At 35.8% G+C, this 20223-nt stretch overlaps 1 protein-coding gene across 6 annotated transcripts in view; it reads left to right on the top strand.

The window, feature by feature from the left end:
* The window catches only part of SCAF8 (SR-related CTD associated factor 8), a 201569-nt gene that overhangs the window by 30277 nt on the left and 151069 nt on the right, over positions 1–20223 (top strand). For all 6 annotated transcript variants that reach the window (XR_015550112.1, XM_087425113.1, XM_087425114.1 and 3 more), the window contains 4 exons: positions 3539–3583; positions 14114–14275; positions 16742–16895; positions 17806–17936. Coding sequence is in view for 5 of the 6 variants with exons in the window: in XM_087425113.1 (XP_087281239.1) it covers positions 3539–3583; positions 14114–14275; positions 16742–16895; positions 17806–17936 (492 nt within the window). In the remaining variant the exon portion in view is untranslated. The remainder of the gene's footprint in view (positions 1–3538; positions 3584–14113; positions 14276–16741; positions 16896–17805; positions 17937–20223) is intronic.

The raw sequence follows: 20223 nt of genomic DNA, 5'->3' as shown, positions 1-20223 counted from the left end.
ATTGAATCTATTATAGATTTTAAAATAGGCCTTTATGGAAAATAACTGAGCCTCATTGTACACAGGACATCTGAACTGTGGGAAGAGGCCGCAGGCATTTAGCCATTGCTGTGATACAGTGGTTTTGAACCTGTGTTGCCTCATGGATACTTCTGAAAATCTCAGGAAAAGGTTGGACCCTCTCTAGAGAAATAAACACATGCACAAGAAATTTTGCATAAAATTTCTTGGCTTTAAGGACCTTTTGAAGCTTAACCATAGACACCTCTCCAAGAGGTTCTTGTCCCCAAAGCTAAGACTCCCTGCTTTAAAAGGGCTGTTAAGGTTGAGAAAGAATGAGTGCTTATTTTAATTAAGTAGGTCTTAACCAATGGATATTTGGGTATGTTTTCCTACTCTGCAGAAGAACATCAGCTATAACCGGAAGGACCAATTATTTAAATAAATTGTCGTTGAATAACAGCATGATCTATTTAACAAATTCCTATTTACAGAGAATCAGCCCTAGGAGAAAATTCAGATAATTAGTTGATTTTGCAGTATTCTAGTGGCCAAGGCTTGGTTTTCAGAGTTGTAGTTAATATCTTTCAGCATTGTAGTTAAAATCCCTCTATTTATATGCAGAAAATCAAAGAGGGGATAAGGACAGTGACCAGTAAACACATTTAATCCAGAGAATTCTTCAGAGAAGTGATTTTTTTTTTCAAGGTGTCTGATAGGCTTAGTATAGAATGTTTAGTCTCTTGTGCGTTGAATGTTTAGTCTCTTGTGCGTTCTTTATCTGTACTATTCTACATTGTGATCTGATCTTGATGATCATGATCCTGAGAGTTATGTATATTCTTAGCATCTTTATTCTGTGAAAATTAGTAATTGATGCATTTTACATAACTTTTTTGTTGAGCAGAATACTTTTTACTTAGAAGACCCTATAAGGTATAGGTGTTAACATTATTTTCATTTTTCAGATGTGAGAAGGGTCTAAGAGAAATTAAGTAATTTGCAGTAGTCAGAATAAATGTAGCTAGATTTGAATCCAGGTTTCTCTCAATCAGGAGTCTAAACATTATGATATACTGTGCTATTTTGATTTACTGTTACTGTTTTAAATTTTTTTAATTTTGAAAAAAATTCAAACATTGCAAAATACAAGGAGCAACACAGTCTTTTCTTAGATTTGCTAGTTAACATTTTGCTACATTTGGTTTATTTCTACACATACACACACTTCTTTTGGCTGAATCATTTACAGGTTAATTTCAGATTTCATCCATAGCACTTAATCCCTAAATACTTGAATTTGAATCTCCTAGGAACAAAAACATTTCCGAAGTAACCACAATACGCTGATCACATGCAAGAAATTTCACTTTGATGTAATACTATTATCTAATATACAGTCCACGAATATTTACCAGTTGTCTTTGTATTGACTTTAGTAGCTGTCCCCTGCACCCCTACTTTTTCAGGATCCAGTCAGGATTACAGGTTATATTCATTTATCCTGTCACCCAGCTGTTTTGTTTTATTTTTCATATCATTGGCCCTTTTGAAGAGTTCAGACCAACTGTTTTGTAGTACTGTATTATTTTATTTTTTATTTTTTTTTGTGAGGAAGATCAGCCCTGAGCTAACATCTCATGCCAGTCCTCCTCTTTTTTGCTGAGGAAGACTGGCCCTGGGCTAACATCTGTGCCCCATCTTCCTCTACTTTATATGGGACGCCGCCACAGCATGGCTTGACAAGCGGTGCGTCGATGCTCCCCCAGGATCCGAACCTGCGAACCCCGGGCCGCCGAAGTGGAGTGCATGCACTTAACTGCTGCACCACCGGGCCGGTCCCAGTTTATTTTAAACTGCATTTAGTACATACATAAATTGAGATTTGAACTGCCTTTTAAATCAGATTTAAATAATACTGTGTTTCATAGTAACGTAGTAACCGACTGAGTCGGTTTTTTACCAGTGTTTAGAGACATGATTATTTTTGATGAGTGCTTGTTAACATTGCACAGTGTCAAAAAACTTCACGGATAACCTATTGTGGAAGAAGGCCTATGTGAATTAATAAACTTTGAATTAAAGTTTAGTAAGTGGTTTTACTCTGAATTACGTATAGTACATAAAGTAATTTTAGAAGCAAGAAGCGCCGTCAAGATGTTTTCTAGAATTATTATTTAACAGAAATCATACTATGTAATTATTTAATTTTTTTTTTAATTTTTATTTATTTATTTATTTTCAACCCCAAAGCCCCAGTAGATAGTTGTATGTCATAGCTGCACATCCTTCTAGTTGCTGTGTGTGGGACGCGGACACTGCATGGCTGGAGAAGCGGTGCATCGGTGCGCGCCCAGGATCCGAACCCGGGCCGCCGGCAGCGGAGCGCGCGCACTTAACCACTAAGCCACGGGGCCGGCCCTAATATTTTGAATATTGATTTTAAATGTTTAGGTACCTATAAAGTGCCTAATAACTTTTAAGTAGTTGTTTTAGCTTTTTTACTTAAGTAACTTGCACTATTGAGTAAACTGTTACTTTATAGTAAGAAAATGTTAGCCAAGCTTAAACTTATTGTAGATTTTGATTTGGTGAATATCGGTAATGAGATTTTCCTTTATTTTTGATTTTATAAATATTAGATTTCATGGTGCAGTCCAATTGAATATTATTGTGCCTCTTCAGTCTAAGGGGATGTCCCTCAAAAGCATAATTCATGAAATCAGAAGTATAAATAGAAGCACAATTCAAGTTAGTTCCTTAAACAGAAATATGCTAGTTATACAGTTGCTATTGAGGTATTAAAATTTAAGCAGCACAAATTGTAGATACTTTTTGTTTTATCTATAATTTCCATTTTATTCATTTTCAGATTTATTCATAGTGTTGTTCATAAAACTTAAATCTAAGTTTTCTTTTAATTGATAGTGGCCCATTATCAGTTTTTAATCTATGTGCTCACTTCAGTTCTGCTGATCATTTTGACTGATCTGTTAGAACATTGTACATCACTATATCTTATTATATACACTTGCAGTTGCATTCTCCAGGAGAAGCAGAAGGAGATAAGTTGAAAACAACTCCCTTGCATACATTTATTAATGCTATTTGTTGACAGTTGTGTCATTTTTCTAGTACTTAACCCTAATTTAGCAAAAAAATACTATAGGAAATCTTTTCCTTCCATGAAACTGAGTATACATCTGCCAGTGTGCTTATCACAAGTATTTTGCTGTCAACATAGCTGTTTGTGAAAGTCTGCTTTCATAAAGATTGTGATAGAATTCTTTTGTGTCTGTGTTAGTGTAACACATTTTGGATATACTGAGCGTATACTTACTTGAAGAATCCCTGTACTAGTTAGATATCATAGCTAGTTGCTTCTGAAGGTGAGGGACATGAATGTTTGTCGCACAATTCATGATTAAAATTCATTGTTTTGATAGACCTTTGAAGCTATGTTAAACCCTATGTTTAGTGGGAAAATTCTAATCTAATCGAACAAATTTAAAAGCCATGCTTCATTTTTTTCTTTTAGTTCTATAAACATGTGGTACAGAGCGTTGAGAAATTCATTCAGAAAGTAAGTATATAATTTTCCATATATATGCTAAATGTACTATAATTTTAGATTAATGCCTTGAGCTCTTCTCTTTTAAATCAAATACCCAAGTTTAAATTGTTTTGGTGGACTGTTGAAAAGTGATTCCATTTGTTTTATTTTCTAATTAAGAAATAAAATGAACGTGTTTTTTAGTAATTCTAAAAACAATAGCTTTCAGGTGGGTGTTTTTGTTAATTTGCATTGCCATAGTGTGCATCTGTCCCTTGAAAAAAGTGGTGTCGATATGATTGATTTTTAATGAAATTATGAATTCATTGCTTTTTATAGCCTTTATAGAAATTCTTGCTTGTCATTTCAAGCTGAATGCCTAGAGAGCAGCTCTCCCTTTAGATAAAGTGTGGGTAAAATTTTGCTTATCAGCCACTTCTGCTGATTCATTTTGTCTTATCCATTAGCACATTATACATCTCAAAATCTTTTTACGTAGACCTGAAGTTCCAGTTTCCAGGGTAAGCAGAGGGAGATGAAGTTGGAAACAGCAGCCTTGCATGCATTTAGTAATGCTTTTTGTAACCAGGGCCCGAGGTGATTAGATTATAGTTCTTTGACCTCTTCTTTGTGATCAGCACCCTATTGGTGCCACAGTTTTTGGAAGGAGTACCTAAGACTTAAAACTTACAAATTGTTGCTATGGGAAATCTGTGCTTTACTGTAACTGAATTTAGGTTTTGTGCTTGCCCATGTTCATGTGCCTAGATGTAAGCAGAACCAGTTTGAGACTCAAAGGTATATGGTGTTAAGGATTCAGCAAGGATGCAAAGTGTTTCTTGAACAAAAATAGTTCATAGAGAGAAAGGTGCATGGATCAAAATGAGATTATGGTGTCACTTAAACTAGCTAGGTGACCTTGAGTAAATCAGTTAACTGTTACATGATTCAGCTTTTTTCTCTTGAAGTCTTGCTTTCTTAATAAAGTATTAGTAAAACATATTTTGAGGTGAGCAACTAGTGAATTGAGCCTAAGACACAGGGTAAAATAACAAGTATGCTGTGTGTTTTAGGTAAATCAAAGCATAAGATAAAAATGTTGGTGATTGGAAAACTTCACTCTTCTAAAACTTTTTTAAAAGTTGTTTTTAAAGGTTTGAATGTCTAAAGCAGTGCTTCTTAAACTTATTTGTGCATAGATGTTACTTAGGGATCTTGTTAAAATCCAGATTCTGATTCTGTAAGTGTGGGGAGAGACTGAGATTTTGCATTTCTAGCTGTTCCTAGATGATGTCTTTGCTGTTAGTTCAGAAACCACAATTTGAGTAGTAGGGGTTTAAAGGATAAACATGAATTTATGGATAAATGGTTTTTGATGACTTGATTTGGGGCAGGGGTACTTTTAAGAAGATATTTCAGAATCTTAGGAAGACCTTGGGTGAGCAAAATTATCTCTATCGTGAGATAGAGATAATCTGTGATGTTCGCACAATGACAGAATTGCCCAACACATTTCTCAGAACATATCCCTGTCATTAAGCGACGCATTACTGTAGTTTTATTGTAAAAAGTGCTACAACAACAAACCTCATTTAAAAAGAGTTCTTAATAGAGAAAAACGTTAAGACAAACTTAAACCAAACATAGTACAAAACAAATGGCTTTATGCCTCAGCTGTACAATCTAAGTTGAAGGTCCCAGGAGTGCCATCCTGAACTTGGAATGTATAGCCTTCAGAGGTGGTTTCTGGTACAACATTTTGCTCTTCTTCCTCTACAGAGAAATACTTCTCAATCAAGTAGAATGAAGCTTTTTACAGACTCACTTGCATGGTTCTGTAGAGCTTCAATTTTGTGTAAACCTCCATATTCTTTAGTCGTTATACTAAGTTTCTCAGTTTCACCTAGCCTCTCAGTAGCCTGGAAGATATTTGAAATGGCATCCAGAATAACCAGAATAATTTTGGTATCTTTTGTGGTGAAGAGGTTCATCAGCGGTTCTGTTATGCCGCCATGAATGAGGTGTTCTGCCGTTTGTATAGTTGGTCACTTTTGTGTCCTAAAGTCTGCCTTAGAGAGAATGCCGAGAGGAGTGGCATTCCCTAGTCAGTGTCTGGGGAAAATTTAAATGCTTTAGCCCCTATCCCTGTTTAAATCAGAAATTCAACAATGGATTAATGTAATGGTAAATTAAGTTGTATCTGTATATTTTTACTTAAACTTTCTATTTTGAGATAATTGTAGATTCACGTGTCATTTAATCAATAATAGATAATAGTGATACAGAGAGATCTCCTATACTCTTCACCTAGTTTCCCCCAGTGGTAACATCTTGTATTGCTGTAGTAAGGTATCACAACCAGGACATGGATACAATCCACCAGCCTTATTCAGATTTTACCAGGTTTACTTGCACTCGTTTGTATATATGTGTATGTAGTTCAATCCCATGTATTGATTCATATAACCTCCACCATAGTCAAGATACAGAACAGTTCCATCACCACAGGATCCATCGTGTTTCCCTTTTATATATCACACTCAACTCTCCTCCAGCCCCCATCCCTAACATCTGGCAGTCACTAATCTGTTCTCTATCTCTATCATTTTGCCATTTCAAGAATGTTCTATAATGTAGCCTTTGAAATTGGCTTGTTTTGCACAATATAATTTCCTTGAGATCTATCCAAATTGTACATGTGTCTAATAGTTCCTTTCTTTTTATTTCTTAGTAGTATTCCATGGTATGGATGTACTACAGTTTGTTTAACCATTGAGGGTCATCTGAATTGTTTCCATTTTTGCACTATTATGAATAAAGCTGCTAGGAACATTCGTGTACAGATTTTTACGTGGGTTGTTATTTCTCTGGATAGTAAGTGCATGTTCCATTTTATAAGAAACTGCCAAACTTCCAGAATGGTTATACTATTTGACATTTCCACCAGCAATGTATCATTGGTCCAGTTTCCACATTCTTGCCATCATTTGGTCTTAGGACTATTTTTCATTTTAGCCATTCTGATAGATGTGTAGTCATATCTCATTGTGATTCTAATTTGCATTTCTCTGATGGCTGATGAGTTGAACATGTTTTCACATGCAATTATTTGCCATTTTCAGTCTTGTGCCCATTTTTTAATTGGATGGTTCGTGTTTTTTTTTTTTTACTGTTGAGTTTTGAGAGTTCTTAATATATTCTAGATGTAAGTTCTTTGTCGAATATATGGTTTGCAAATATTTTTTTCCTGGTCGGTAGCTTGTCTTTTCATTCTCTTAACACAAGGCCTTTTGCAGAATAAAGATTTTTAGTTTTGATGAGGTTCCACATTGTGTGTGTATTTTTTTAATACCAGAGGAAACCTTTTTTTCCCTCTTTCCTGTTCTTACTGGAACTTGAGTACTGGCGGGGAGGGACGACAGATAAAACACAAGTAAAAGTGGAGCAGCAGTGGTTGTGGTAGGAAACCCGAAGCCCATTCCACCTGCTTTGTTTTGTGCCCCGTAGCCCTTGAGGCACTTGCACAGATGCATTGTTTTCATGGAACCCAGTTTGTGAAACCACTGGATTCGAGTATTGTTTATAGTAGGAAATACTATTTTAGCAAATTTATGAGAAAGTTCATTTGTTATGCATGTTATGTATAGTCAAATGAGATCTAAGAAAAATTTGAAGTATTATTTAATGATGGTAAACTTGTAATTTTGGGTATCACCTACCTCCAGAGCACTAGAAATTATTCAGCTTCTCTATGCTTTCCTTTACTCACCATAAACAAATAGTGCAAGAAAGGGAGAAGTGTGGCTGCAGTTTGGTAGTGTGTTATCTGTGATTCTGTGTTTTAGCTGTGAAAGATTTATAGGTAGAGTAATGAATGATGGCAATAAATGAAAAGATAAATTAACAATGTAAGATGATTTCCTATAGGCCTGGAAAATTGCTTGAAAGAATACTTTGGCCTCTAGCCTCTGGTGTGGGGTACGCAAAGAGTTGGGCACTTGGGCACGGATAGTTTGAAAGGAGTAAATTTCCAGATTCTCACTTTCTTTATGTACTTTTTACTAAAAATGCCTCTGCCCTGGGATGTTTTAGATCAGTTCTTTGTCCCACACTCTAAATTTTCGTTTCATCCATGTTAGCTCAGGGCTGATCTTCCTGACAAAAAAAAAAAGAAATAGAACTTTGACTGAAGCCAAGTGCCTCTTTCTGATCTTATCCCTCCCCAGATAAACACAGTCTGACTTTTATGTCAGTCACATCTTTGCTTGGCATTATTGTATTACTCGATAGGTCTGAATCCTTAAACAAAGCAGTTTAACCTGCTTTTTAATTTTGTATAAATGGAATCCTATAGTATGTATTCTTTTTTGTGCAGTTATTTTACTCAGTCTCATATGTTTAGGATTCATCCCTGTTTTGTGTAGCAGTACATTTCTTCTCATTGCTGTATATATTCCATTATGTGAATAAACTGCAGCTTATCCATTCTGTTGACAGACATTGTGTGTGTGTGTGTGTGTGTGTGTGTGTTTTCTGGTTTTTGAAATTATGAACAGTGCTGCTGGGAACATTCTAATAAATGTATCCTGGTGTAGCCTACGTTTCTGTGGGAGTGGAATTGCTGGGTTGTAGGTTATGCATGTCTTTAACTTGTCTGGATAATACCAAATTAATTTCATAATAGTTGTACTAATTGACACTTCCACTACCAATGAGTGAATTTGTGTCGCTCCCATCTTTACCAATACTTGGTATTGTTAGACTTAAATTTTTCTAATCTAATGAGTCTTAGTTGGAAGTTATTTAAGGGGCTGGCCCAGTGGCCTAGTGGTTAAGTTCACGCGCTCAGCTTTGGTGGGCCGGGGTTCGTAGGTTTGGATCCCGGGCATGGACCTACGCACTGCTCATCAAGCCGTGCTGTGGTGGTGTCCCATATAAAGTAGAGGGAAATGGGCACGGATGTTAGCCCAGGGCCAATCTTCCTCAGCCAAAGAGAGGAGGATTGGCAACAGATGTTAGCTTAGGGCTAATCTTGCTCTCAAAAAAAGAAAAAAAAAAGTTACTTAAGAAAGATATTACCTGGGCCAGCCCGGTGGCGCAAATGGTTAAGTGCACGTGCTGCACTGCGGCAGCCCAGGGTTCGCCGGTTCGGATCCCGGCGCGCACCAACGCACTGCTTGTTAAGCCTTGCTGTGGCGGTGTCCCATATAAAGTGGAGGAAGATGGGCACGGATGTTAGCCCAGGGCCAGTCTTCCTCAGCAAAAAAAGAGGAGGATTGGCAGATGTTAGCATAGGGCTGATCTCCTCACACACACAAAAAAAAAAACCAAGAAAGATATTACCCTAATATCACCTTCACTCAAAAAGTTAAATTCCAAGAACTCTTCAAAACTCAACAGTAAAAAAAAAACCATCCAATTAAAAAATGGGCAAAAGACATTTCACTGAAAATGGCAAATAAGCATGTGAAAACGTGTTCAACTCATCAGCCATCAGGGAAACAACTTGTTTCTCAAGATGTTTTTTAGACTCTTAAGGACTCAAGTAGAATGAATTTCTATGGTCAAAGAGCAAAATGTACCCTATTACCAAAACTAAAAAGTATTAGGTTGCTTTATGACTACAGTCACGTGACGCTTAACAACAGGGATACGTTCTGAGAAATGCGTCGTTGGGCAATTTTGTCATTGTCCCAGCATCATAGAGTACATTGAAGAGGAACAAAACTTGCCATCCTACAATATGTCTCTTTAACACGAGGATTATTTTAGGCTGATTATTTTTTGGAAACAAAAGACTCAGAAAGTTTTTCTTGTTACCTCCCCCTTAACTGCCTAAAAGTATTGAGATGAAAAACCTGTCTCAGGAAGCAAGTTATCACCTTTGCATCACATGAACTGGGTGGTGGACAGGGAGGAACTCAGAAAAGCCTGTTGATTGGGCACTCCTCTGTGTTCTGTTTTTCTGTGGCCAAAGAAGCACTGGTTTTCCAGACGTTGGCTGCTTTTCACCTACCTGTGAATTGCTTTCCTTCCCTTTGAAGTCCCTGACTCTCTCCACCCCCAACATCCTTTGTCTTTAGCTAAGGATGGTATTTAAGATGAGGGCTTTGGCCATTTTGGCAAGTTACTCAGTTTTCCTTGGCTTCTCCCATGTATACATGTTATTAAACTTTTGTTTTTTTCTCGTTTATCTGTCTCATGTCAATTTAATTCTTAGACCAGCCAGAAGAACTTAGAACAGTAGAGGAAAATTTCATCCTCCCCTACAGTACTTACACAAACATAGATGGTGTAGTTTACTACATACCTAGGCTTTAAGGTACTAATCATATGGGACCAATATTGTGTTTGTGGTCTGTCATTGACCAAAATGTCATTATGTGGCACACAACTGTGCAGTTAATTTTCTTCAGAGTCAGTATTATCACATCTAGTTCAATCTCAGTTATTTTACTAAGTTGTGTATTAAATTTGGATTTTTTTAGCTTGTTTCATCAGGAACTGGGATATTTTTTTCTTGTTTCTCGTCTCCCTTCTCCTGTAGTTGTACAGTGACACTCCATGTCAGTGAAGAACACAGTCACTTTCTGTGTCTTGCTTCCTTACTGGTGTGTCCAAGGCCCTCTGAATATGAAGAGGAGAGGAGTTAGTGATTCTCCATTATCCTCTTCTGGCTTAGGTATTGTGGAAATAGAATTGCTGTTGTGGAATTTCTGAGGTTCCACACTTTTTGGAAAACTTGAATTATCAGAAAATGAAAATGACATAAAAGTAGTGTGTTTGCCATCTGGAAGAAAATATCACTTGATTTTTCCACTTATTTTGTATTAATATCTCTAATTTGTTATGTAATTAAATGTTATTTCCTTAAGAAATACTGTGTAGATTGGTTCAAAGTTATCAGTGAAGATCTTGTAGGCCCAGTTAAGAGTATTGTATGTGTGTAGTTCTTGTTGAACCTTCCTTCCCAATCTGTATACCTTTTTTTCCTTTTTTTGTCTTATTGCCTTAGCTAGGACTTCCATGATGTTGAACAGCGTGGTGAGAGGGGGCGTCTATACCTTGTTGTTATCCATACCTGATCTTAGTGGGAAAACTAGTTTGTCACCGTGTAGTATGATGTTAGTTGTAGGTTTTTTGTAGAGCCTGTACCTCTGGATTGTGGACTTCACATGTGCTTCTCAGTTTTTTCTGACCTCCCTTTATTGGGACAGAATGGCTACAGTGGGCTGGAGTTGAGTATTTCCCTTCCCTGAGGTCAGTTACATTCTGGTTAAACCCCAGCAGATTAGGCTTTGGTTAAATAGTTTCTCCTGAGGGCAGAGTTTGTTAAGAACAGAATGCTATTAGCTGTCTGAAAATGGTTCCTCTTCCACTCCCTCTGCCGGAAGCATGAGATGATTTTTTTCAGGTATTCACTGTGAAAACTCTGTGTCCTGGGGCAGCCCTCTTTTCATACATGCTGCCCTCAGCTTCCGTCAGTGCTTTGCAAGTACAGCCACATGCCCCTGTTGTTACTATTCTAGCTTTGTGTTCTTTAATATCAACTTTTAGTAGCTGAAAGTGCTAGCACAAATTCTGATAATAGAATCATTATATAAAGTATGTTCATATATTGCAAAGTAAGAGGTCCGACTCACCTAGAGGGTCCTTAAAAACCCTGACTCATGGTGGTATTCAGATAACAACTTGGCTAACGTTAGAATGAAAATCACGCAAATATATTTAAACGTGCATTCTCCCTATCTCTTATTGCCTTCTTCCCCAGAAAAGTGCTATTTCTCTGCAGCACAAGAAATTGGAAATTACTAGTACGTAGTTTGAAGATGGTATAACTGAAAATTTATTATGACGTACCCTTTTTTTTTTTTAATTCAGAAGTAAAAAACACCTCATGCCATTGGAAAGCCTTAGGAATTCTTGTTTTCAGTGCTGATAGAACGTGAAGAAGAATTTGAAAAAACATTTCAGGTTTTTGATCTTAATTCTTTTCTCAAGTTTTTAGTTGGTGACTTAGCCAAGTTTACCCAGTATTGTTATTTTAAAATAGTAAATCATACTTAATTTTTTTTTCTCACTTTTTGTGGCAAAAATGCCTAATCTACCAGTGAGGGAAATTCCATCCCACAACATCTTAACAGATAGTGTGTCAAAAGATACTGTGGGTGAAGAAACGTTTTTTCATTGGGGCTGTAGCTTGCTACTAAAACTGCTAGTATATTTTTGAAGCTTTGGAATCTTCACAGTAAGCAAGAAAGACCCATGTATTGTATTTTGCATTCCTGATTCTTCTGTATTGTGAGTTTGTAATCTGAGTTTTTGATATAAATCAAAGGAAAAGGTATCATTGTATTTTAAAAAAAAACTCAGTGCGTTAATTACTTGCGTTACTTACCATTCAGTATTAGTTTTTGAAGTCTTACCAGCAGCTTATAAATTCTATTCAGCCTTACTCTCAAGATAATGATTTATATAAAATAATACATTACACCTCAGATTATTTTCTATCTTTGGGAAAATTAAAATCCCAATAAGTCAGTTAATAAATAATTATTAATCACTTGTCTGTGAGATATAATTACTTATCTAGAGAATTTTTAACAAAATTTTTAACAAAAGATAATTTTTAACAAAATGAATGTCCTGTTTTTCACTAAGTTGTAAAAACGTTCTGCTCTTTACTGAGGTGTATTATTTGCCTGGCTAGGTAGATGTTTCTTTGAATGTATGGTAGTCAAAGGAAGATTGGCCAGATATATGAACTGAAGGACAGGTATGCTAGATTTTGGGGGAACATGAGGGAAAACTATTTCAGACTTTCAAAAATGATAATTGAACAGGGAAGACATTTTTGAACAAATGTAGGTAGGTTAAACCTAAAACTTTAATGTCCAAATACCAACATTATTGCTCTTTTGTGAAATACTTCAAGTACTTAACCCACCAGTATCTTGCAATAGATAACTTGTGAGTTGGTGCTAAAGGTCTCTTCATTTTCTTGACTTAATAAAGACCTTAAAGAGAATGTTCTTAAAAAGGATTTGAAGGAACAAAAGAAGCATCATATCTTGTCTTTTTGCAGAATGAAATTACTCATTGTCTTGGCTGAAAATCCTGTTAGAAACGTGTATGTGTGTGTTGGGAGTGAATTGAGAATCCTTTTCTTATTGGTACTCAAGTTTCCAGGAAGAGTTTTTCAAGAATGCAATTTTGATTTAGTACCACGTATGATTCCCAGGAAATTACTTTGGGTGAAATACTTACCTAATTACACTCAAACGCTGAACCTGCTTTTTGCAGCTGTAATTCCATTTTAATCAGCCTATATTTGGGAAGCAGGTTTTCTTATGCTTCTGGATATGGAGACGAACTAGGAGCAGTAAGCTTGATAGTAAAAGGATTCTTCATTGTGCTCACCTAACTAAATAGGCTAGAAAAGCTTATGGTAAGAAAGTAGGAGACTTATGTTTCTCAATTTGGGTAATGGTTAAGAAGGTTGAAAAACATTTATCAGTGAAGTAGCTAAAAAATGTTTTCATAGGCTAGGTTCCCAGGATCATAATGGTAGTGTCTTATCTTTCTTCTAGGTGTGGTATTTGAGAAAAGTTTTGAAACTTGGGGCTCTCAGTGTATTTAGAATGTTATAATTTGGTATCTGTTCCTTTCATTAGTACAGAAACCCTTTTGTTATATGTTTCATGTCTAGAGCTCTTCTTTCCTGAATTTGCTGCTTCCTTCCACGTGGCTTTTTTTTTTTTTAATACATACTTTTTTTTTTTTGAGGAAGATTGGCCCTGCACTAACATCTATTGCCAATTTTCCTCTTTTTCTTTTTTCTCTCCAAAGCCCTGGTAGAGAGCTGTATGTCATAATTGTACATCCTTCCAGTTGTCTGTGTGGGCCACAGCCTCAGCATGGCCTGATAAGTGGTGAGTAGGTCTGTGCCCAGGATCCGAACCGGCGAACCCGGGGCTGCCGAAGCGGAATGCGCGAACTTAACCACTATACCACCAGGCTGGACCCCCATGTGGCTTTTTAAAATCATTAAACAAATTTTTTTTATTAGAACAGTGCTTTATTTATCCTTTTGTTTTTGTCATTCAAGCCAAGTGTGCAGTACTACTTTGGAACTTAGGTGATTGGCAGTTGAACTGAGTGTGTAGAGTAGCCAAGGTAGATTCTTGAAAATGCTGTTCCAGGGGCCAGCCCAGTGGCGTAGTGGTTAAGTTCGCGTGCTCTGCCTCCATGGCCTGGGGTTCGCAGGTTCAAATCCTGGGTATGGACTGACATACCGCTTGTCAAGCCACGCTGTGGCAGGCATCTCACGTGCAAAAAAAAGTAGAGGAAGATAGGCACAGATGTTAGTTCAGAGCCAGTCTTCCTCATCAAAAAAACAGAAAATGCCATTCTAAAGAAAAGATGGTGTGGAATAGTGTATGTCTGAATGTTCATTACCTCAACATGAGCAGCGTTTTCGTGTTTGGATAGGGTTTATGATGATTTTTGTCTCTCAAGAATTTTATGTTCTCATTTCCTTCTCTTCTTTTTTTTCGTCAGTGTAAACCAGAATACAAGGTACCTGGACTTTATGTTATTGACTCCATTGTACGACAATCACGACATCAGTTTGGTCAAGAAAAGGATGTTTTTGCACCCAGATTTAGTAATAACATCATTAGCACTTTCCAGAATTTATATCGTTGCCCTGGGGATGACAAGGTATGTTGTTATTTTCTTTTTTAAGTTGATATATGACTCTTTTGGTCTTAAGGAGACTCTTCAGATGATCTTAATTTATGATTTTATGTTATCCTTTACTCTTAGTTATTCTGAGTTTGAATATTTAGTTATTACACTATCCGTGCTCCTTTTTGTTCTTAGAATCTTCTTAAAGAGAGTGGAAAGATGTAGTTGATTTTGCTACCTTGTAATTTATTGAAGCAATTGGTGTTAAAGAAACTGGCTATAAGCACTTTTGGAATTTTACTGAAAGCTTATTTATTCACATACACAACCAATTTAGAATTTTGATTATTTGATCCGAGCTGATACTTACCTATTTAGTGTCTGTGAAAAATGGATTTGCCAAGCAATTATTAGGAAATAACTAACTGCATATCAAAATTCTTTTGTTGTAGAGTTTTATCAGTGCTAGAAACCACACTACTAGGTCTGCTAGATCTGAATGAGTAAATATTCTGTAACACAGAAAAAGGTGGCTTTGGACCCTGAGAATAAAAAAGGGTTGTTTATCCTCATACGTGCTCAAAGGTATTAGAAGGTTACTTATTTTGGATGCTAATTTGGAAATTTAGTGTGCTCCTCTCACAGGGTTGATTGAAATATTGATTATATAGGAAAAGGTAAGAATACATGAAGACTAGTGGTTGCTTTAAGGAAGAACCACAAAACTTAAAAGCTTACCACAAGTCTTTTACCTCATCTCAAGTACAACAAGATTAGGTAGTTTTTATTTTTAATAACTATAGTCTTTATTCAGAGAAAAATCTTTTTATAGTGGATAGATAGGGAGATAAATTTATTGTATCATTCTTTGTAAACTATTCTTAGATATGCTTCTTTTTTTTGGTGAGGAAGATCAGCCCAGAGGTAACATCTGCCAATCCTCCTCTTTTTGGTGAGGAAGACTGGCCCTGGGCTAACATCCATGCCCATCTTCCTCCACTTTATATGGGATGCCGCCACAGCATGGCTTGACAAGTGGTGCGTTGGTGTGCGCCTGGGATCCGAACCGGCGAACCCCGGGTGGCTACAGCGGAGCACGCGCACTTAACCACTTGTGCCACCGGGCTGGCCCCAGATATGCTTCTTGAGACAGAATTTTTTAAAAAAAATTACTTTGATAATTCTATGCAGGCAAAAGAATGCTTCTAATTTTAAGTGACTAATCATAATTGATTCTTAAAATAGATACCTCAGAATCCCATCTAAAATAACTTATTTGAAATTTTATGTAAACATTTTTTGAAGTAATTTAAATACTTTGGTTTAGAAATTTCACTAGTTTGGACTTGGATTTCTATCAGTTACAATGAACAAATCAGTCTTGATTTGCAGACTTCATAATAATGATGTTTCTCAGTTATAATGGCATTTAGGATATAGGAATCTTTTTTAAACCATAGTAGGAAAGATTACATTGATACTATAAACTCAGTCGTAAACTAGAGACGTGATTTGTTTGTATGTAGGTAGACACATGGGGTGATACTTGTCAGATACTGGCTAGTTTTGAGTACATGATGAGTGTCTTGGGAACTGGAAGATTTTTCTATAAAGCAAAAAAATGTACTTTCTAAGTGCACACATCTTAGAAAGAAGATACAGTCAAATCAGAAGGTCTAAAGCATTCTTTGTGTAATTTTCTTATGCTTCATTTGAAATACAGAAACTTGCACGTTAATGTAGTTTGGACAGAGTCTGAAAATTTGTCAGTGTAATATTATGAGAGTCTTAAAGATGAACCAGATCTTTATTCTTAAAATTGCTTATTTTACTATTAAAATAGATACATTTAACAGAAGTCTCTTTTTAATACTTAATTTCAGCTTCTGTGATTTATTTTTCTAATGAAGTAAGTAGCATTACAGTAGTAACTAATACTTCATGCTGTTTATAGAACTTTTTTATGGTGAACAGTTGTGAAAGAAAGTAAATTTGGTTAAACTCTTATGTGAGGAAATAACCACCCCTGTCCTTGGATTGTTTTAAAACGAAATTATTAAAATGTCACATAAGATAAAGAGTTTGTCTTGAAATTACTTATTTGTTTAAAAGATCAAGTTAAAATCAACTGTAAATATAACTTTAGTGCTGAGATGAACCCTGACTCTGCCTCAGCAGCCTTAACACAGTTCTCCAGCCAACCATAGCCATTGATCTCATTAGATTTCACGGAGAAGCTGAAACCTAGTTGTCATCCCTGCCATCTGCTAAACGTAGCTTTCGTTTACCTTCTGTATCTACCAAAATGAACATGTTTTTTTCAAATGAGTTAAGGTTAGCAAATGCAAAATTATAGAAACATAATTTCAGGGATGGAAAGTTCTAGAGAAGTATTTTAATCCATCCTTCCCATCCACTGCCCAAATAGTCTCTGTGAAATGACTGTGCTAAGGTTTTGAAAGCAAAAAATTAAAATGTCATTTTTCTTTTTTCCTCTAGAGTAAAATAGTGAGAGTATTAAACTTATGGCAGAAGAATAATGTATTTAAGAGTGAGATCATTCAGCCTCTTTTGGATATGGCAGCAGGGATTCCTCCTCCGGTTGTCACACCTGTTTTGGCCAGTACTACTGCTGCTATGAGCAATACCCCAGGTATGTTGCTTTGAGAGAGATTTGTGTTCTAAACATTTGACTCTTGCTTTTCAGGTGATTATTCGTTTATAGTATAACAATTTGACAGTACAGGAGAATTTGTCTAGCATTAGGTAATTGAAAAGAATATAATTTGAAGGAAAAATAAAATGAGAAATTATATTTGTATGTAATTTGTTTTTAAAAATTAGAAAGCTGATTTTTTTAATTCCTAGAAACAAATATAATGAACTTTGGAAAATTGGCATGTCAGTTAGGTTTTTTCTGATTCAGGCTGTCTGTAATCTTTTAAACTTGTGTATAAATCAACTTGATATTCACAGTATACTAGGGAACTTAGTATTTATAAAGAACCCTGAAAATGGTATTTAATGGAGCCAAGAATGCTTTAATAATAATCTCAAAATGATGGTTTTTTGAGGTATTTAACCAACATTTAAAATTTTTTATCATAGTCCAAGAATTACATTTAACATTTTGATATATACTTAGTTTTTGTTGTTTGTGAGTTTGTGTATACATGTATATAAGTACACACATACACACATATTTGAACAAAAATAGTTTTATATTACACATACTATTTTATAATTTTTCATCGAAGATAGTATTTTGAATGTGTCCTTATGTCATTGAATTTTCTTCTGTAGTAAGATTTTTAATGGCTGCTGAGTATTTAGGCTCCTTTAAAGTAGTAGCTTAGTTAATTGAGGACAAGTATAGACAGATCCTTTTGGTATTTTTTTTTAACCTACCTAATTCTATAATAGTTTTTCAAAATGGAGACAAAATAAAAACACTTATTTAAATATGTATATATTTTATAAAAGTGACAGAGCAAATCTCTAGTTTTTCAAGTATTTATTCACTTACCTTGTTATTGAGGTGGGTGTGATGTCTTTTTTAAAAGGAACTCCTGTGACACCCGTTACTCCAGCCAATGTGGTCCAAGGTTTACCTGATCCGTGGGTATCTCAGATAACAAGTACAGATACCCTTGCAGCTGTAGCCCAGATCTTACAAAGTCCTCAGGGCCAACAGGTGAGCAGCTTCTTTGTTATGTTGACAGTGATTTAGAACTCGATTTTCCTAATGTATTGTTTCATAAAGTACCACCTAAAGAGTATGTGTTTTTTTATTTTGTAAAAATGGGATCACACTCATATGTATATTTAGTAATGCATCATGAACACTTTTAGTCATAATTTGTGCTAAACGTTATTAGGTGCTATTGTTACTCTAGTAATGAAACAGGGAGGTCTTCTATCTTGGAGAAAATGACTTCTTATCTTACTGGAGACAGATAATAAAAAAGTATAAAACATTGTTTAGATAGTGATATATGACTTAAACAGGTAAATCTTTAGGGTGATGACTAGGTTTGGGAGAAGGGGTCAGAATTAGAGAGAGTAGCCAAGAGAAGGTGTCTTTGAGGACGTGGCATTTGAATTGAGACTTTAATGGAACTAGTCATGGCAGGATATGAGGTTAGGCCACCCTTAGCATCTCTTTTTTTACCTGTCCTTTAAAAACCAAATTGAGTGTGATCAGTACAGTAAAACTTCCTTTCCCCACATAATCATATGGTTTCGGCCACCTGTAAGTTTTTGTTTAAATGTCACCTCAATGAGGCCTTCAAACAGCGATTTAAAACTGCAAACCCTACCTTTCTTCCCCTGTGGTCTGTTTCTCTGTCATCTGTCTTATTTTCTTCCTTAGCACTTACTACCTTCTGTTATGTTATATAATTTACTTATTTTGTTTATTCTGTCTCTTCCCACTGGAATGTATGCTGTACAAGGGCAAGGATTTTTGTTTGTTTGTTCACTGCTGTATCTCCAGTGTCTAGGTTATAACAGGTGTTCAGTACGTTTTTGTAGAATGGATGAATAATGTATAGAGGCATAACAATGTTAGGTGTACAAAAGATATTTTAGAGTTGGTTTGTCTGGGGGATAAGATGGTCTGTGCATATAAGTTGTTAGTGATAAAGTTGAAATGGTAGTCCTAAGTGTGGGACCTGGGTTTCAAAGACATAAATGGTGGGCTGAGAAGTAAAGGAGTCATATGCTAAGCAGTAGGAACTGCCAGAGATTTTTATGTTGAAGTCACATGATCTGAACAGTACTTTAATGAATGAGAGAGAAGTCTAGAGAGAGGAAATATCTTTGTTTGGTAACAGTAATAATGGAAAGAAAGTAATGAATATGTGAAAAATAGTAGGATTGTGGACTCTCTGAAAGGACAATCTCAAAAAAAAATGGGACCATTCTAGAGTTATAAAGATGTAAAAACCAATTCAGTTACAGTCTTAGATTGGATCTGGTTTCTACATTTTTGAGACAGTTGAGAGACTGAATTGGATATTAGATAAAATTATTGAATTATTAGTTTTGTGATAATGGTATTTTGAAAATAATTCATAAAGCAAATGTTCTCATTTTAAATGATACCTATTAAAATAAATACTTGGGGCAGGAGAAGGGATTTTCCAGAACAAATAGTGCAAAGAGTGTCAAGAAGACATAGTAATGGATAGAATATCAAGTCAGAGTAGAGGAAAAAGGATGCTGCAGTGATTTGAACTTGGGTGACTGAAAGAATAGCAGTGCTATTGGGGGAAAAATGGGGATGTCAGAAGGAGCAGGTAACATGTGCAAAGGAGGAATATGACATTTCCTTCCTCCCTCTTTCCCTCCCCCCTCCCCTGTGTTCCCCATCCTCCCTTTCTTCCTCTTCCTCCCTCCATCCTGTCTATTCTGGAGCTTCCTCAGTGTGGTAACTCAGCTATCATATATTTTTGTGTTATTTTCTTTGTCGTCACATTAGTAGTTTATAGTAAGTGTTTATTCGATAGCTCAATAACTTGTTTGTTTTTTAATGTTGCTATTTTAGATAGACATGAAATTATTTTGCTTATTGTCATCTTGCATGATATTTGTACCTTCTCCCACTATAAGTTGAACTTCATTTAAAAGAATACAGATGTCTTGTTTAGCAATAGCTTTGCTATTTTTATTTTTCTATTCTAAACTGATAATTTTCAGATTTAACTCAGGTTTAGATCTTGATTAGGAAAGTATAAATTACTTCTAGGATGTGCATAGGGTTTACTTAACTATGAAATATCTTCAGGATCGTATTGTTTCTCTTTTTTAAGAGGGTGGCTAAAGAGGGGGAACAGGAGTTGCTTTCAATTCTTGTTGATGCTATTCACCTTTAATTTCCTTAGTTTCAGACTCTGCTCCAAGGGACACATTGCTCATTGGCTTTCCTGTTTTCAGGAAATGTGTTATCAGATGGTAAATCTGAAAGACAGCAAAAGCAG

This window comes from Ceratotherium simum, chromosome 38 (assembly GCF_057802395.1).
Source record: "Ceratotherium simum simum isolate JZ-2026a chromosome 38, ASM5780239v1, whole genome shotgun sequence".
Taxonomy (NCBI): Eukaryota; Metazoa; Chordata; class Mammalia; order Perissodactyla; family Rhinocerotidae; genus Ceratotherium; species Ceratotherium simum.
The sequence above is the reverse complement of the archived record's forward strand: the minus strand, read 5'-3'. Positions and strand labels throughout refer to the sequence as shown.